General features: G+C 43.4%; 2 protein-coding genes across 2 annotated transcripts in view; one reads left to right on the plus strand and one right to left on the minus strand.

The window, feature by feature from the left end:
• Nucleotides 1-12,412, minus strand: part of lpcat4 (lysophosphatidylcholine acyltransferase 4) — a 34,883-nt gene extending 22,471 nt beyond the window's left edge. Inside the window, exons 1-3 of the mRNA XM_083789172.1 lie at nt 12,249-12,412; nt 9,605-9,983; nt 4,049-4,161 (exon numbers count right to left, since the gene is read on the minus strand). Coding sequence (XP_083645298.1) covers nt 4,049-4,161; nt 9,605-9,983; nt 12,249-12,332 — 576 coding nt within the window. The 5' untranslated portion in view covers nt 12,333-12,412. The remainder of the gene's footprint in view (nt 1-4,048; nt 4,162-9,604; nt 9,984-12,248) is intronic.
• A 4,291-nt stretch (nt 12,413-16,703) lies between these two features.
• Nucleotides 16,704-18,035, plus strand: LOC310875258 (tubulin beta-4B chain-like; the record flags this gene model as incomplete). Its single annotated transcript, XM_083788436.1, has 1 exon — nt 16,704-18,035. One exon carries the CDS (start codon nt 16,704-16,706, stop codon nt 18,033-18,035), a length of 1,332 nt encoding a protein of 443 aa, XP_083644562.1.
• Between the last annotated feature and the right edge of the window lie 1,752 nt (nt 18,036-19,787).

The following is a 19,787-nucleotide window of genomic DNA, read 5'->3' on the forward strand; positions in this document are numbered from 1 at the left end:
CATTATGCACTGGGGTCGATTCGGCTGTGACACTCAGGGACACTCCAGGGGAACAGTGTTGTTTTTGGGAGGACATTTAGATTTTAGTTTTAGTCATAGTCTCTTGAATAGTTACTTGCGCAAGCAGAGCGCGCAAGTAATGTGATCGGCCTGGTCCATTTGTCGTGACAGCCGTTCCGCCATTTCAGGACCCCCCCAGAAAAACATCAAATCTGTGCCCGTATTGCTGGACCAATGATGACGAAATGACCATATTTCTTACGTCATCATTTAGAGCTAGTCATACACGTATTTCTTACGTCATCATTTAGAGCTAGTCATACACATACGTGTATGACTAGCTCTAAATGATGACGTAAGAAATATGGTCATTTCGTCATCATTGGTCCAGCAATACGGGCACAGATTTGATGTTTTTCTGGGGGGGTCCTGAAATGGCGGAACGGCTGTCACGGTTTTTGGACCAAAGTGACCACAGAATACCGCTAATCAACTTACAACTACACACTTTATACAGTATAGAGTATAGAGTATATATGTATACATATATAGTATATGCCTATATACTATATATATACTATATATATTTCTTACGTCATCATTTAGAGCTAGTCATACGTATACTATATACATAATCAATAAAAAATAATTTACCAAATTGTGCCTGATCTGCTGGGACCAGAGTACGTGGTGTGTATGTAAGAAATATGGTCATTTCGTCATCATTGGTCCAGCAATACGGACACAGATTTGATGTTTTTCTGCGTAAGCCTCAAATGTGTGTGTATGTGTATGACTAGCTCTAAATGATGACGTAAGAAATACGTGTATGACTAGCTCTAAATGATGACATAAGAAATATGGTCATTTCGTCATCATTGGTCCAGCAATACGGGCACAGATTTGATGTTTTTCTGGGGGGGTCCTGAAATGGCGGAACGGCTGTCACGGTTTTTGGACCAAAGTGACCACAGAATACCGCTAATCAACTTACAACTACACACTTTATACAGTATACTATATATATACTATATATATTTCTTACGTCATCATTTAGAGCTAGTCATACGTATACTATATACATAATCAATAAAAAAATAATTTACCAAATTGTGCCTGATCTGCTGGGACTAGAGTACGTGGTGTGTATGTAAGAAATATGGTCATTTCGTCATCATTGGTCCAGCAATATGGGTACAGATTTGATGTATGACTAGCTCTAAATGATGACGTAAGAAATACGTGTATATGACTAGCTCTAAATGATGACGTAAGAAATATGGTCATTTCGTCATCATTGATCCAGCAATACGGGCACAGATTTGATGTTTTTCTGCGGATGAGGAAAAGATATAGAGAAAAAGATATAGGTGGGGGAGTTATGTTTGCTATAAAAGAAGATATTTCCATTGAAGAAATTCCAACTGAAAGCAGGATATTAGAGAAAGTAGAACATATATGTATACATGTAAAAGATAAAAATCTATATATCATTCTTATGTACAGATCACCTAAAACAGAGCTTTCAAAATTAAACACATTTCTCGAATACATGGTACAGTATATATCATCTCCGACTTCTGCAATTTTGATAATAGGAGATTTCAATGAAGACCATAATACTAAGATAGAAAGAAGTATAAAGACCTACATGTCAAAATTAGGCTTTAAACAATTAAATACAAATCCAACTACAGATTACGGAAATATTTTAGATCATGTATATTTTAACAAATGTGAAAGTATTATTATAGAAATTGAAGTTAGAGACACATATTACTCTGACCATGATTTAGTATTAATATCACTATAGTCCAACATGAAATAGATTTAAAATTAAAATTTTAATTCAGTTTATATACTTTTTTTTATAGGAGTTTACATACATAAATTAGATAGGTAGTAAATAGTTACACCTAATAATTACACATTTCAAATGTTCCTTCACAGAGATATTGAGATTCCACCGTTTACAGAAAAAGTATACTGTATAACATATTTTAATTCAGTTTATATACATTTTTTTTCAACACATATAAGTGATTTATTTTTCTCTGAAAAAAAAAAGGGATCCAGAATATATCTACAACGATAAAACAGTATTTCTTATATAGATAGAAACTAGAATCATACTTAATACTAAATGTTTACATGTATAGTAGGTAGCAAATAATTACATCTAAACATTAATCATTTCAAACATTCCTTCACAGAGATACTGAGATTTGGCAGTTTACAGCGGGCGAAAACATTACATGCGCGCTCTGCTTGCGCACTAGTTGGCCATTTATGGCCTACTAGTGTGCAACAAGCAAGTATGCACTCGACAGAGTGCAGTTCTAGTTTTCATTTAGTTTTAGTCACATTTTAGTCAACTGGAATGTTTTAGTGTTAGTCTAGTTTTAGTCGACTAAATATCACAATATTTTAGTCGACTAAATCTACAGGTGATTTAGTCGACTAAAATGTATTTTATCGGTTGTAATGGCTGATTTTACACTTCTTTTACACTTGTAGCAGATCTACAAGCACACTACAAGTTGATCTACAAGTTGTGTTTGTGCTTGTAGATCTGCCATTTTCAGCATAAAACAGAGTGTAAAATGACTTCTACTGGATCTCTTGTCCACTAGTCCCTTCTTAACATTTTAGTCTAGTTTTTATTTGTTGACGAAATTGTCAGTATATTTAGTCTTAGTTTTAGTCATCATAGCTTAGTGTTAATTTAGTTTCCATTTAGTTTTTCGTCAGTGGAAATAGGTAGTCGACGGACATTTTTCGTCTTAGTTTTAGTCGACGAAATCAACACTGCAGGGGAAGCAGAGGATCAAAGTGGGCACCTTGACCTTCTGATTTCCACACATCTGTTCCACCTACTGATCCACGGCTGCCAGATCTAATCAGGCGGTTAACCCTACATAAGTCGTTGACCAAACAATCGCTTTGCCAAAAATAGCCAATTTACGCATTGCAACGAGTCGTGAGCTTGTAAATCAGCTATTCTTTTTTGCAGAGAACAGGGATACTATAGGGTTCATGTCGTTTGGTTTTGCGGTTGCCCCATTCAAGAAGAGTTTAAATCAATCATTTGGCAGTTGTCTCACAAACCACTGATGATATAGAGCAGGGTTCCCCAATAGGCGGCCCGCGGGCCCCCTTGTGGCCCCTGGAAGAATTTTAAAAAGATTTTTTTATATCCCCCAGATATAAATGGCATTAAATGGGGGTCAGTAGCCTCTGCATGTCAAACTGGGGGTCCTTTTCAAGACCTCGACCTCGCGCGTGCGGACTCAGCCCCCAGCCTGGTACCCTAGTCAAAATATGGCCCTCGAGGAAAATTAATTGGGGAACCCTGATATAGAGACACGGCACCGACAAATGGGCTATTATTATGCACCCAGAATAACTCTTCATACTTCTGGGTGTTACCGATGATACTAATAGAGAGTATGCACATGCATGATTTTCCCATCAGGACACGCCCCCCTCATCAATGTTATTGAAAACAAGCACTTCCAAACTCTGACACAAAATAATCAAATGCAGGGCATTTCTTGACAGAAAGTAGCTCATAACGTTTCTATGGTGGATTTTCATGAAACAAAAACTTTGCAGATAGAAAGATGACTCACCAATGTTGGTGAGTTTAACATTGTTTAATGCAATCAGACAGGACTTTTCTGTTTGGATGAATGGGCTGTCGAGGCCAGAAAGTAGTTTTTTGCCACTCAGTGGGCGTTCCCGCATAACTTCCAGGTACCATGATGTCATGTGCATACCCTCTCAGGACCTCCATATCCTACCTGGGGCCATTAGGACCAGGACCTCCATATCGTACCTGGGGCCATTAGGACCAGGACCTCCATATCGTACCTGGGGCCATTAGGACCAGGACCTCCATATCGTACCTGGGGCCATTAGGACCAGGACCTCCATATCGTACCTGGGGCCATTAGGACCAGGACCTCCATATCCTACCTGGGGCCATTAGGACCAGGACCTCCATATCGTACCTGGGGCCATTAGGACCAGGACCTCCATATCCTACCTGGGGCCAGTAGCCGTTGGAGGTCAGCCTCTCCTTGATCTGCGTCACGGCCCTCTTTCTGGACTCTGGGTCTTTCCTGCTCACAATGACCGCCTGGTTGTACTCCAGGAGAGCTGCAGAAACACACACACACACACACACACACCCTGTGAGCACATCTAAGCGTCAGGAGGCGTGAAGTTGTTCTTCTTCGTGGGGTTTTTAGACAGCTGGTGGATGGAAAATAAGCTCCACCTCCGCGCCCAACGGACGCGACGGACAGACTCAAATGGACGCGACGGACAGACTCAAATGGAAGCCGCGCACAAGCGTGAAAATGAAGCGCGTCACCCGGCAGTGATAGGCACTAGCCAATGGAACAGATGCAGCCTGCAGCCCATCCACTGGGAGGAGTTATACTTGTAGTTGTCTTCTTTCACGCTGTCAAACGCCCCCTGGGAGGGAATTGTGAAGCCGTGTCAAGGGATACAGGAAGACATCTGGGCAGTGGGCAGCTCGAAGTAACATTCTGTCCAAATTATTAACAAAACATTGAAAAATCGTCTGAAGAAATAAAGTAAAGCATTGGTTCTCATGTTTGCTTCAGATCACCCCTGTAATCTTTTCATCCATGGCACCCCTGGCTGAATTACATTGTTATTTACTGTAACCCTGATCCATGACATTGAAAATAACTTTACTTTATAAAATAGCCCGTTCTCTTCACCATGTGCTGCCCTTCTCATCATCATTATCCATCTCCGTGGTGGTCTAGTGGTTAGGGTGCGGCGCTCTCACTGCCGCGGCCCGGGTTCGATTCCCGGTCAGGGAACACTGTTTTATGATGAATTCCTGTTCTGTTCTTTAACTATATAGAAGTGTCTATTTGTACGTCTTTAATGTTTTGATGAATTGAACAATGTGGACCATGTTGTAAACAAGTGTAATGCTTAATTGGGTCGTCCACTCACAGTTAACAGTCTTTGTATTGAGTTTGTGCTTGAAATGTATTGTAATTCTGCAAACTGTTAATACATATTTAAATCAATCAATCAAAAATCTCCTTCTCACCGCCGGGTGACACACTTCATTTTTATTCTTGTCGGCAGCTTACATCTGACGCGGAGGACAGGGTCAGATGTAAGCTGGCCGTCGCGCAAGTCGTCGGCGAAAACAAAACTAGTTTTAAAACTCCTCGGCCGGGAGGCGAACTCCGGTTCCCAGTTCCAAAGGCACGTACGTTAACCAGTCGACTAGACAGTCATGACTCGATAACCAAGTAGCAACCCAGCAACATATAGAGCCTACACTAGAATGCGCCTTTGTCTGTGTCAACCTCTTGTCACTCAAACGTCACTCTCACGCCCACTTCGCTAACGAAGAAATAGAGGACTACAGGCGTTTAAATAGGCTTCCGTGTGCGTCTCCTCTAGGAACCGCCCAAAGCCCTGGAAGGATTTAAAGTGAGACCTGACGCGACGTACAACTGACGCCTTCACGCCTGACAGTGTATTCACAGCCACACACACACACACACACACACACACACACACACACACACACACACACCAGAGCAAGCAGAGTAAAGGCTCACACCTACTCCAGTTTTAGTGTGCCTGCATGAACAACACAAACACAAACACTGGAAAATGCACATTTGTGAGATCGCAGTTCCATGTTCTTGTACATGATTTTAGGTTATGCATACATTGAAATTACACACACACACACACACACACACACACACACAGAAGACACAATACCAAACATAGAAACGTGGGCAGAAGACACAATTGTAAACAAAAAGGAACTATGTTGTGTAGCGTTGATTACAATGAGGTGGAATGATCATCCACACACCAGAGAGACATCCAGGCAACACAGTGAGGGAACATACAGTATGGCACACACACACAAAACATGCCATAATGAAAAGCAGACCCAACGCTGTCAGAATGCCACGAGGGAGAGACGTTATGTAAGCGGGGTTATTTTACTGTAGTGAGATACAGAAGCTGAGCACACACAATGTGTGGTCAGCCAGTTCTGGTAGGCCTACTGTTTACACCACGCCATGATCCATTCGACTGCCAGATTATTTTGATTTGACCATAAAAGATTGGTGTAAAACAGTCGAGTGGTTCCCAAAGTGGTTCCCCTAGGGGTCCTTGAGAGAGTTCCAGGGGGTCCCCAGCTAAATGATAAGTTCGGAACCAAGTTTAGACAGTACTTGGTTTAGACTAGTCATTAGTCCTACAACTATACAAACTATCTCAAACCCTCACCCTAACCTCCCACGGGGCAGCACACCTTTTTGATTGATTGATTGATTGAACAGTTTGCAGAATTACAGTACATTTCAAGCACAAACTCAATACAAAGACTGTCAACTGTGAGTGGACGACCCAATAAGCATTACACTTGTTTACAAGACCTAAACCTAGCCTTAACCCATGTCTAACCAATGACTAGTCTAAACTAAGTATGCACCCCAAATTAGCATTGGTTTTACAATATAAATTGGGGGTCTCAAGAGATAGAATTAGTACGGTGTCCTAAACCTATGTTATGTCCGTCTCTCTCACCACAGAAGTTAGGTCAGGACTTGTGGCGACGGTCATCAGCCAGGTCCTAAACTGAACATGGAAATAGTTAGGTCAATAAACATATGTATCCCTCAACTAATGGCCTAACATCTGACACAACAAGAAGGTCATTTGCAGCGGTGTGTAGGATTATTGCGGAGGGGCGGTAGTGGCTCAGGGGTAAGAGTGGCCGGATGGGAACCATGAGGTTCCCAGTTCGATCCCTGTGGGATCCCCCAGAGTTACTGTCGAGATGTCCTAAGTTGAGCAAGACTCTGAACCTCCGAATTGCTCTCGATGCGCAGGTTGCGTGGTTTCCGCTGCCATCGGTGTGTGAATGGGTGAATGTAATGCACCATCTCTGTAAAGCGCTTTAAGTAGCCTTGCCGAGCCATGAGGCCCATAGGGGCAGGAGCTATATCTCCTGTTTCTGTAGCGTGAGGCAGCTTGATGTACAAGTACACCCCCTGGACATGACACTATACTGTACGTCGCAGGGACTTACCCCCCAATCCAACCCTTGATGAGTGTCAAGCAGGGAGGCACTGGGTCCCATTTTCCCACTTTGGTATGACCCGGCCGCCGGCCGGGGATCGAACCCCGACCTCGCAGTCTCAGGGCGGACACTCTAACCACAAGGCCACTGAGCTGGTTGTAAAGCGCTTTGGATGTATGTACCTGTAAATGCACAATTTATTGCAAGACAGGTTTAAAAGCCTCTCATCCCAACCTCTATAATGTTAACACAGCAAGCTCAACTGTCACCAAATGTACATTTCCTATAGGCTACTATAAGTATACGGACGCACCCTCACCAGACCACGCTTGTACCTCTATGTGTGGCAAGGATGCCGTTATCCAAGTCTACAGCCAGAAGTGTATTTTAGAGCTAGAATATTTAGAGCCTATTAAATAAGAAGAAGTGTATTGAAATGAATTCTTTATTAGTGTGAACTTAAGTGATGTGACCACAACGAGAGCTATGTGTGTTCCTTGGATAGTAAAGGAACTAAAGGTTGGAGGGAGCGGCCATGGCGTGCTAGTGGGATTACATGTTGGCACATACAGGCCTAGCCCATTGTGACCTGACGTAGATTCTCCCCCAGAAATATATGTAATTGGCCGCCAAGCCCCATCTGAAAATATGTTGTTTTAAGGGACCTCCCCAGAAGCAAAGATTTGAGTTAAAAACGTGTGTGTGGCTGATAGTCTGACTGCGTTTACAAAGAATGTCAGAGCCAATGCTGGGGAAACAAAACCGTGCCAAACAATGGTCCACACCGCACCCTCAGACACGTGCACCCCCCCCACACACACACACACACACCTTAACCATGTAATAAGGCTAGGCATTAATAAGCTAATAGCTCATCATGGAAGCAATCTGGGGAATCACTGACTGCACCCTTATAAACGCACGCCAAGAGCGAATGTGCAAGAACTGGGTCCCCACCCCAAAAACACACAAAACCCACCCCACACAGCGATACACACTCTGGCCCCTTTTCCACCGGTTGGGAACCGGTTGAGTTCTTTTTGGTTCTTAGTCCATGAGCCAGCTAGAGCTCCCAAATTGGAACGTTAATTATGAATTGAATGTGCAAAACCATACATAATTATATTAAATTGTTATCACCATGAAACTTCCCCAGATTACTTAGGCCTACACAAAGACAATGATTTATTGTATTAAAAATCTTTAATGCCTAAATATGTAATTTAGGCATTATATAGGAAAATTTAAATATGAAAAAGCTACTACTGTGGAAGGGTTATCATATATTGATCCTGGCTATATAAACAATTTAATATAGGTATGGTTTTGCCCACTCAATTCACAATTAACTTTCCAATTTTGGAGGTCTGACTAAAAACTGGTTCTGAACTGAACCGGTTCCCAACCGGTGGAGAAGGAGTCTCAGTGATGTCAATAGGTTTTCAATGGACCCGGGGGTGGTCTTATAGATGGGTCCCTTTTGGGACTGTAACTCTGAGAGTGTACGAATGGATTTGGATTCCATGTGTACAACTCTGAGAGTTAAACGTTTACGATATGAATCGGGGTCCCCAGAGGTAGAAATGCAGTTAAGCCATTTAGACCTAAGTTCGATTCTACAAATGTCTTCTAAATCATGACAGTTTTCAGAAAAAAACCCATGTTTCTATATGTCAGTGGTGCTCAACCTTTTTCATGTCAAGGACCATCAGAATTATCTGTATTTGGTCACCAACTTGGCAGGAACCCCTTTTGGTGTTTTAACTAAGCATTTTGTTATACTTTAGCTATTGAAATATAGCAGATCTACAAGCTCATAGCGCTATGAGCTTGTAGGTCTGCGATTCATACTCCTATTTTACCGCTGTTTCGGCGCTGTAGTGCCGAAATAATTTCGGCTCGTCAGAAATTTTCAGTAGCACCGAAGAGCCGACTTTAGGACGGTACCCCCCCCCCCCCCCCGAACCTCAAATGACGTCACATTGTAGGCTTAACAGAGCCGAAACTACTTTTATTCGGCTCTAAAATAGGAGTATGAATCGGCCCGAATACCATGACAGAAACTGTTGGTCGACTACCTTTTTTCACTGACGAAAACTAAATAGAAACTAAATGAAAACAGAGCTGTGATGACTAAAACCAAGACTAAATATATTGGCAATTTCGTCAACAGATAAAAACTAGACTCAAATGTTAGGAAGGGACTAGTGGACAATATAGATCCAGTACAAGTCATTTTACACTTGGTTGCCTGCTGAAAATAGCAAGCTCACAAGCTTGTAGATCTGCTATTATCAGCAAGTGTAAAATCAGCCATTAGGACGGCATCAAGGCCCGCCAAAATAAATGTTAGTCGACTAAATCAACTGTAGATTTAGTCGACTAAAACTAGACTAACACCAAAATATTCCAGGTGACTAAAATGTGACTGAAACTAAATGAAAACCATTCAAGAGATGCTTTAAAAAAAACAAAACAACAACAACACCGTCTCACCTCCGATGGCGGGTATGGCGGTGTTCTCGGAGCGCGACACCACGGTGGCGAGGCGCGCGGGGCACAGCACCAGCATGTCCAGGAAGCCGCTGTGCGGCGCCACGGCCAGCACGGGGGCCTCGCGCAGGTCCGCGCGCCGCCCCTTGACCCTCACCCACAGGAAGCCCAGGCAGAAGAAGACGGCGCGGCTCAGCAGCCACACCAGCGGCGGGAAGAGGCGCTCGCGCCAGCCGCCGCCGCCCGCCGCCAGCGGCCGCGAGCGCCGCTCCTCCCGCGACAGGCCGGCCAGACGCAGCCGCGCCAAGCCCCAAAGGAGCAGGAAGCAGACAGAGGCCAGCGCCATGCGCACCGGGAACAGCACGCTGGCCACCACGAACACCTGTTGGGTTTATTTAGATATGAGAACATCGTTTGGTTTTACGTCTGAGGAGCAAATAAGACAGTTGAGCAATATTACACGAGAGGGGGGTGGTTTAACGTCGTTAATGAACGCACGCCATGCGATGCTGCAGGAACTCGAGTTCCGATTGCAACGCAGAAGTGCGGAACGCCCGGGGTTATTTAATCCGTTAAATCAGAGCGCCCAGTGATTTATAGCAGCAGAGCACTTTTAGCGACGGACCGGATGCTATCCCGGATGTAGCTTGATGTAGCCAAAACACTCTCGATGCGATCGACAACAACGGGAGGTATGATTAATTCTAGCGACGGGACCGCCATGGACCGTCTAACGCTGAATCTTTTCTTAGAATTGGACGGAATGATTTAGATCAAGAGTTATTAACACCTTAAGATTTTCGATCTTGTCGGCTAAAATGGGGGGGGGGGACTTTTTCGATGACGTCCCACCGGAAAATAACATTGCGCGTTGAAAACTGGTTGGAATAACGTGTTCCTTCCACGTGCTACGTCCAACCAGGGAAACTCCCCCCTGTCAGGTGTAAAGAGCAACTTGGACACTCAGGCATGAAGGAAGCATGAGTTCAAGTCCGTTGCTCTCCCTTTGTCCCCCATATATGGGGACTAGGTTGGTGGAGGGTGTGTAGAGCCCAGGATCACATTATTAGATGATTGACACAGGGGTGAAAAATGGGTTACAAAATCGTGGGATAAAAATTTAAGATTAAAAAAAACTAAAAAAGAAAAACGCTGAAAAAACATATTTTTTTTAATGACAGATGTAGCCACTACCATAGACATATAAACGTAGACGCCCTTTCTGTGCTCAAGGGAGGGCAAAACATTCCCGAGGTTCCGTGGGAAGCACCGCGGAAGCATGAGCGCGCGTCACAGAGCGCATGTTCGGGTCTGATAAGTCCCGGAAAAGATGCGCTGTGATTGGCCAGTAATCACTTGAGTGGCAGCGTGACGCAACGTAGCCTTCCACACTTCTGATGTACTTCCTCCCCCGGTGTAAATGTATAAGCATTATGTAACGTAATGTTATGATTGAGACCGCGGCCGGTTGAGAGGAGCGTTCGTTACTAAATAAAGAAACGAGCACTTCTTTCACCTGGCAAATATCACTATGTGATCAGTTCTTGTTTTTTTATTGATTGATTGATTAAAATACATAATACATGATCATATAATTGTACATATCTGTCAAAAGGATATGAACACAAATCTGGACTCATTTCCATTGTAGTCCCAAGCGTAAAATGTTGAGTATAAATAGAACTTTAAGTGGCTCTTCAGTAAGTTTAGCCATTGAGTTATTGCCAACTCCCTTGTTATTGTCTCTTTGCAAAGCACGTGGTGTTTCAATGTCAGAGACCCTTTTTTGGGGGTGACAGCCGGGCATAAAGATTTATGACTGAAGGCAGAATGGGAAAAAGAATATTCAGCCATGATATAAAAGAGGCACAGGGCCACAGATGACCCGTGACCCCAGTGGCGTGCACAGACATTTAGAGGGGCAGGTGCTCAAGTGAAAAAAGGGCACCTTGTGCAGCGCGTGGAACCGGCCGGTTGCCTTAATAGTGTGAGTTTTATAGATTTTGGGGCCCAAATAATATATTAGAAGCTTTTTATCAAGAATTGATCAATGTCACCATGGTCCACATACTGTACAGTGTACACTGTACAAAAATTAAAAATTAAAAATACATGGCTCAAGTATAATTATGAGGGTATGCATGTGACATCATCATCATCATCATACCGGGAAGTTATGCTGGAACAGCAACTGAGTGGCAAAAATCTACTTTCTGGCATTTACATGTATAGCCTACATCCAAACAGCAAAGTCCTATATCTGATTGTATTAAACAATGTTAAACGACATTAAACTCACTTTGCCACTCGATTTACCACTCACTTTATGCATGCGCATTGCCCTCTATAGCAAAACAATATGTACATAAAACTTAAACTGAGGGGGAAGATTTTGCAAATGAGTGTGCCAGCCAAGGCCGGGCCTTCTCATTAACATAAGACATCCAATGTAGGCCCACTACATTTCTGGTGTAAAATGGCACGATGGACCCCACAAAAAGACCACCTCCAAAAGTGCCCATTTTGGGGCTTTGGGCCCCGCGGGACCTGCCCCCCTCCCTGCAGTGCTCTCTGCACGGCCCTGGCTCGCCTTAAAATAGCATAGCAGCACATTGTCTGTACATGAATGATGAGGAGACGGACTCACCCTGATCCTCTGCGCCGTGCTCAGCTTTACTTGGTGCACAAACGGGTGTGGAAACTCACAGGTGTCATGATGACACCTCTCCATGGCAACTATACACCCAACCCCACGCCCAAAGCGACGATAATAAGCTACTGCTAATCAATAAAAGACAGTCCGCTCGGCTGTATAAAAGTTTAATTAAAAAAGAAAAGTCGTGCGTAAAACAGTGGTTATTAAAAGTTATAGTCTATGCAGGCTACTGCAATGTGGCCAAGGCTGTTTGCATTGGAAGAAGTGAAGAAGCGACGGCCAGGAAAACACAAACAAGCTCGTGGTGTGAATGAATGGTGACTATACAAATCTAAACCCGTAAATCCAACCTATTATGTGACTTAAATGTGAGTGGAAACCAACACTAAAGTAATTGAAAGTGTCAACCCAAAAACGTGAAACGTTATCCAAACTAAAGTGGCGTGCGTAAAAGTACTAGATGTGATGTGATGATGACGATGAGTGGAAAGTATTAAAAAACTAATCCGCGTTTGAAATCCGTAATCCAAAACGTCCGTCCGTGCACTAAACAAACGTAGTGAGTGTGAAGTAAAGTGGTGTCAGTGTCTGTTGAGTATCCTGGGAGACCAGAGAGAGAGATAGACCACACCACCACCGCTCCTTCCTTCCACATGGGCTGCAGCCAGACACTATTGGAGATCCATGATCCATCCGACCAACGCCTTCATAATAACTCTACCTGGCCCTCCCCCTGAAAACGCACGCACACGTACACGCACGCACGCACAAACACACACACGCGCACACACACACACACACACACACACACACACACACACACACACACACACACACACACACACACACACACGCAGGCAAGTCAGACCGGTCCTTAAAATAACCCGAGATTTTTAAGGGAGATAGTGTAGGGGACTAAGGGGAGGGTTTGTTGTTGTTGTTGTTGTTGTTGTTGTTGTTAATAATATTATCAATATTATTAATTATAATAATTATTTAGAATTGATAATTGAATGCAATGTACTGTATCTATGTATAGCCTACTCTCCGCGGTTTTAACCCCGGCTAGAGCCAAAATAGCGGTCGGCTAATTTTCAGTGAAGATTTTCAGTGTAGAGCTAAAATAGGAGGGGGACTAGTATAGTCCCCTGTGGGTCTCCAGTAGATATAATGCAGTTGAATTAAATAACCACTTAGACCATTTAAAATTGTAATTGAATTACACCAAATCTTTGGCCGATCCACATGCTGATTTTGTAGATCTGCTGTTTTCCCCCCAGAATAGGCATGCTGGGATATTGAGACTGTGTAGGTCACAGTTTACTATGAAAACCTGCAAAACAGTCAAAACACAAATCAGTCAGTCCATCCGTCCGTCACGCCTCGTGTCACACTCCATATATGGCCAATACAGAATTCATTCCATATGTTGATCTGACCTCATCTGACCTCATCTGACATGTACACTCAAGACACTATAGCTGCCCCCACTGCTATACGCTTTATAGATCTCCATATATGGAGCTGACCTATTCTGACATTCCATATGTTGATCTGACCTCATCAAACGCTGTACACTCAAGACACACTCCATATATGGCCACTTGGCCAGTACATAATTCATACCCAGGCATTTCTATATCTGCGACCCCCAATTTATATATTGTACTGTAAAATCAAAGTTATTTTAACTCTGAGAGTGTACAAATGGTAAGGGCTAAGATTACACTTGCTATGCATCCCATAGCAAGTGCTTTTAATTGATCTTTTTTGTTATTCATGTCCTTACTGTATTGCATTACTGCTCTTGTTTTTTTAATGTTTATGCCTTGTTTTCTTTTCTTTTTTTCTCCATTGCTCTGTGAAGCACTTTGAGCTGCATTTCATGTCATGAAAGGTGCTATACAAATAAAGTTGTATTATTATTATTATGTTCACTGACTAAGTATAATTTCCTAATAATATTGACTCAACCAGACAATCCGCTGCACTTCCCCCTCTGGAGATTCTAACCTCCAACTTGTCAGTAAATGACTACATGGACGGTCATCATCATTATCATCATCATAGGTCACCAGCTCATTCACTTCACTGTTTCTCAACTAGTGGAATGACATTTAAAAAAATCAACAAATCCTACATTACTAAATGAATGGTCAAGGACCACATGCAATACTTCCAGGGACCACCAGTGGTCCACGGACCACCTGTTGAAAACCCCTGCAATAAAGCATTACACTTGTTTACAAGAGGGTCCACCTTGTTCAAAACATTTAGAGACGTACAACACTTCTATGGCCGTAACTCTATGAGTTTACAAAGGGAACCAAATGGACTCTTTCAGAGTTATGGTGGTACAGTAATGGTACAGTAATGGCCTCTGGGGGTCCGAGGACCCCCAGAGGCCATTATAACATCAGCTATTTAAGAAAAAATGTTGAAAATGTTAGATTATTTTATTCAGGCATATAAGCATGAGTCCAAAAGAGCAGTGTCCAGTATATACAATGCATTGGTTTCAGCTAGGACTAACTCCACACAGAATACATTAAAACTAATTGGGAAAAAGAGTTGGAGATTACCATCACTACAGAGGAGTCCACCAACTCAAGAATGTGGAGAGAATTCTGTTGGAAGAACCTAATGAGATTTTTTTAATTACACCTACAATTAAGTCTAGACAATTGAAAACAGAACAGCCATGCTGGAGACAGTGTGGCCACAAGGGGGCGGGCCACGCTCATATATTCTGGAAATAATATGAGCGTGGAGTAGTGGAAATACTGGCAGGACATTATACACTACACCTTGGAGACCATTCTGTGTTTTAAGATACCTCTGGGTATCTTATTGCTGGGAAATATCCCTGAAGAGTTTCTAATACATGATAAATATTGAATCAAGATCCTCTTAGCAACAAGTAAGAAAGCGATCACACGACGCTGGTATCATAACAGGACCCACCAACGAAAGAACATTGGATGGACATTACTGAGGAACTGTATCATAGGCGGCGGGTGCATAAGGCTAGGGAAGGCTTAGCCTTCCCAAAAATTATGCTGGGTATTTTTTTTATATATATAATATATGTGCGCAGCATTATAGAAGGTGTCAGAACTCAGCAGCGCCAGTGCCCGCACGGTTCACAGTTCACACCACTGCAGCAACACTGGCACGTTCAGTGGAGTGACTGCTGTCTCTGTGCCGTCTGTGGAGAGCCATGAGCCGCGACTCCCGGAGGGGCAGCAACACGCCAACACCGCCGGGTAATCTACACTGTCACTGACTGACTGACTCGAGACTTGAGAAAAAGACGTCCAAAAATCGTTGTCTGTGTATAGGCTAATTCATTGGTAAAAGTATGCTAAATAACTCATTTTTAGACCATCTGGGAAATAAATAAATAAATAAATCCGCGGCGGCGGCCTCGCTCCGCTCGGCCGCGAGAATCCCCCCCCAACGCAATTCTATAGCCTACCCAAAGGTAAAACGCACCCGCCGCCTATGAACTGTATGTCATGGAAAAACTAACATTCATACTTAGACTACAAGAGGATAAGTTCTATAAAAAACGGGATCTCTTCTCTCAGCCTATAGCGATAATGCGATAAGAGTATTTCAATTAATGTATCTTGTAATATGTAAAATGCAGCCTTGTCTTTTGTTTTTGTCTTTCTCCTTTTGTTCCTTTTTTTTCGTATTGTCCTTTTTTTTGTTTGTTGTGTTGTCTCTGTTTTTTCTTCAATAAAAATTAAGTGAAAAAAAATAAAAATGTTAGATTCTTTGAGAATGTTAAAACCACAAATTGGTGTATGGGGTCCTTGGCACATCATCTTTACAGATGGGGGGGGGTCCACGGCCAAATACACATGAATGTAGTGGTCCTTGACCTGAAAGTAGGCAGTTTCACTCACTGCACAATAGAGTTTACAGAGCTTGTACATTGGCTCATAAAAGCTTACGAGATCTGATCTACACACCTAGATTTTCTGGCTGCAAAGTTTGATTCTGTGGCCTAATTTTGCAGCATTGTATGGTCTCCAAATATGGGCATGTCACATCTGTGACGTAACCCGGGACGAACAACGTTTCACAAAACGTGACATTTCTCCCCCGTTAGCGCTAAACACTAAAGCCACATCGATTGATTGAATATTTTACCTGCGATCATTGAAGGCACGAGTTTAAAATAACATATAAGATCAAACCCGAAAACCTTTGCATTTAAGATGAAAGTTTAGGCAATGGTTTGTGTTGCGTGTGTGACGTCAGAGCAGAAGCCGTCAGTACGTATAAGGGAAGCTCGAAAGTCACTTCATGCAGCATTATTCTTTTAGAGAGTGTATTTGAGATACAAGTAGGAGTACAGATAGAAAAGCGACACACGCAGATTTTTTAAACTAGTTTGATTCTTCATAAGGTATTATCCAGAATCCTTGAGCAAATATGAGGGAGATTGTCAGCGTCCAGGCAGGCCAGTGTGGCAACCAGATTGGATCCAAGTTCTGGGAGGTCATCAGCGACGAACATGGCATCGACCCCACCGGGACTTACCGCGGGGACAGCGAACTGCAGCTGGAAAGAATCAACGTCTATTTCAATGAAGCAACGAGTGGCAAGTTTGTTCCTCGTGCCGTGCTGGTGGACCTGGAACCGGGCACCATGGACTCTGTGAGGTCCGGTCCCTTTGGTCAGATCTTCAGACCGGATAACTTTGTGTTTGGCCAGACGGGCGCCGGCAACAACTGGGCCAAGGGCCACTACACCGAGGGAGCTGAGCTGGTGGACGCCGTCCTGGACGTGTTGAGGAAGGAGGCAGAGAACTGTGACTGCCTCCAGGGTTTCCAGCTCACCCACTCCCTGGGAGGTGGAACCGGGTCAGGCATGGGCACGCTGCTCGTCGGAAAGGTCCGAGAGGAGTACCCCGACAGGATCATGAACACGTTCAGCGTGGTGCCTTCTCCCAAGGTGTCGGATGTGGTGATAGAGCCTTACAACGCCACCCTGTCCGTCCACCAGCTCGTGGAGAACACGGACGAGACGTTCTGCATCGACAACGAGGCCCTGTACGACATCTGCTTCCGCACCCTCAAGCTCACCACGCCCACCTACGGTGACCTCAACCACCTGGTCTCTGCCACCATGAGCGGCGTCACCACCTGCCTGCGCTTCCCCGGCCAGCTCAACGCCGACCTGAGGAAGCTGGCCGTCAACATGATTCCCTTCCCCAGGCTGCATTTCTTCATCCTCGGTTTCTCTCCGCTCACCAGCCGAGGCAGCCAGCAGTATGCGGCCCTCACCGTGCCCCAGCTCATCCAGCAGATGTTCGACGCCAAGAACATGATGGCAGCCTGCGACCCGCGGCACGGGCGTTACCTCACCGTCGCCACCATGTTCCGAGGCCGCATATCCATGAAGGAGGTGGAGGCGGAGATGCTCAGGGTGCAGAACAAGAACAGCAGCTACTTCATCGAGTGGATCCCCAACAACGCCAAGACGGCCGTGTGCGACATCCCGCCCCGCGGCCTCAAGATGTCCTCCACCTTCATCGGCAACAGCACGGCCATCCAGGAGCTGTTCAAGCGCATCTCGGAGCAGTTCACGGCCATGTTCCGCCGCAAGGCCTACCTCCACTGGTACACCGGCGAGGGCATGGACGAGATGGAGTTCACGGAGGCCGAGAGCAACATGAACGACCTGGTGTCCGAGTACCAGCAGTACCAGGACGCCACCTCCGAGGAAGACGGAGAGGACGAGGAGCAAGACGAAGAGGATTAGCTAAACGGAACGGAGACAAAACCGAGAACAGGTTCAAAGCCAGAGAGGAGGCGTTTCAGCAGCAGGGAGCCGCACTGATAACAAAGAACGCCTGCCAGTGGTCAACGTAAACATTAAACCTTTGTATTCTTACCTCCGCGATAGGTTGCATCATTAGATTTCCCCCCTTTTTTATACCCCCAGTAACAGAAATCCACAACACAACATATAAGGATTCCTGGATCTCTTTTTTTTTTAAACTAACACCTTGTTAATCAATATAATGTCAAATTTTGTGAACCTTTCATTTTTTTTTAAACAACAGAATATCCACTTTATTATTATTAATAAATATAAGGTCACATTTTTTGAAGCTCTTTATTTAATTTACAGAATCCACAGCAGTACAACATACTAATTTGTAGGTTGTTGTAGTTTTTTTTTGGTGACTTTTTAAATTCCTCCTGTCCAACTGTGTTTGTCCGCCTGCCCGCCCATCCTCCTCGACGGTGGGAACGCCAGCGATATCTCAGGAACACCGACGAGGGTGAACTGTGGGACATTTTGGTACAAAAATGTCCTCTCGGAATTCAAGGTATAGGCGGTCAGAGGTCACAGGTCATACAGGCGCATACAACCGCGATATTTATAGTTGATCTTCTTTTTTAAATTTATGCACATTTTTATTTTATTTGTTACACAGAATAACCACAAAGAAACATAATTTCAATGTTTCTGCACCTTTTTTTCATTTTATTTTATTTTGTATAACGGAATATCCAACAACATGCCATAATGTCAATGTTTCTCCACTTTTTAACGTTTTTTATTTTTTTTATAACGGAACACGTGTGAATGTTTTTGGCACTTTTTATTTTTACAACAGAATATCCAGATTTTATCCATATTTCTTTTTTAATTTAATTTAAAAAAAAGAAAGAAATCACACCCATGTGAAGTGAGGGGCGCTCTTATCATCATACACCAATCATCATACAGCAGGGGTGGGAAACTTTGACGATGGCGAGGGCCAATATATTTCCACACTCACTCCAGAGGGCCACAGTACATATTACTATCGTAGCAAAAATAGCCCATCTACCAAGCTCAAAACGCATCGCAATGCGACGCGTTTTGAGCTTGTAGATCAGCTATTTTTGCTATATTTGAATTGAAAACCTGAATATGTTTTAGCTATTTTTGAATTGGAACCCTGAAAAGTAATCCATTTATTTAATTTCAAATGCATTTCGCTATAGTTATGTTAACTTTATGAACCATTAACGTAACTACATTGGACACAAAAAGACAATAACATGTTAATACTAGTCATTAAGTAGGCTACTACCGTATACGGACCCCCATTTAATGGCATTTCTATCTCTGGGACCCAGAATTCATATTGTAAAATCAACGCTAATTTAACTCTGAGAGTGTACATGATGATGATTGATTCTTTATTTAAGTGTCATGCTTCCGAAGAAGCCTTATATGGACTCACAGGACACTTTTTACAGTTTACATAAACAATGACAATAAACCGACATGACGGTTTGCAAACAATGATCAAGTGAATACCAAACTGACTGATACACCCCAGATCCTTACGAGGCAGATTACATAATATACAACATAAAATAAAATACCATAAAATAAAATACACCATTAGGCCTGTAACAGGAGACACATGTACCTATACTTGAAGAGCTGGGATTGTCTTCTACTCCAGGCTCTATAACTGGTTTGTGGAGTTAGGCAAGGTTGCAGCATACG

Source organism: Protomyctophum parallelum (genome assembly GCF_964188405.1).
Source record: "Protomyctophum parallelum genome assembly, chromosome: 18".
Classification (NCBI taxonomy): domain Eukaryota; kingdom Metazoa; phylum Chordata; class Actinopteri; order Myctophiformes; family Myctophidae; genus Protomyctophum; species Protomyctophum parallelum.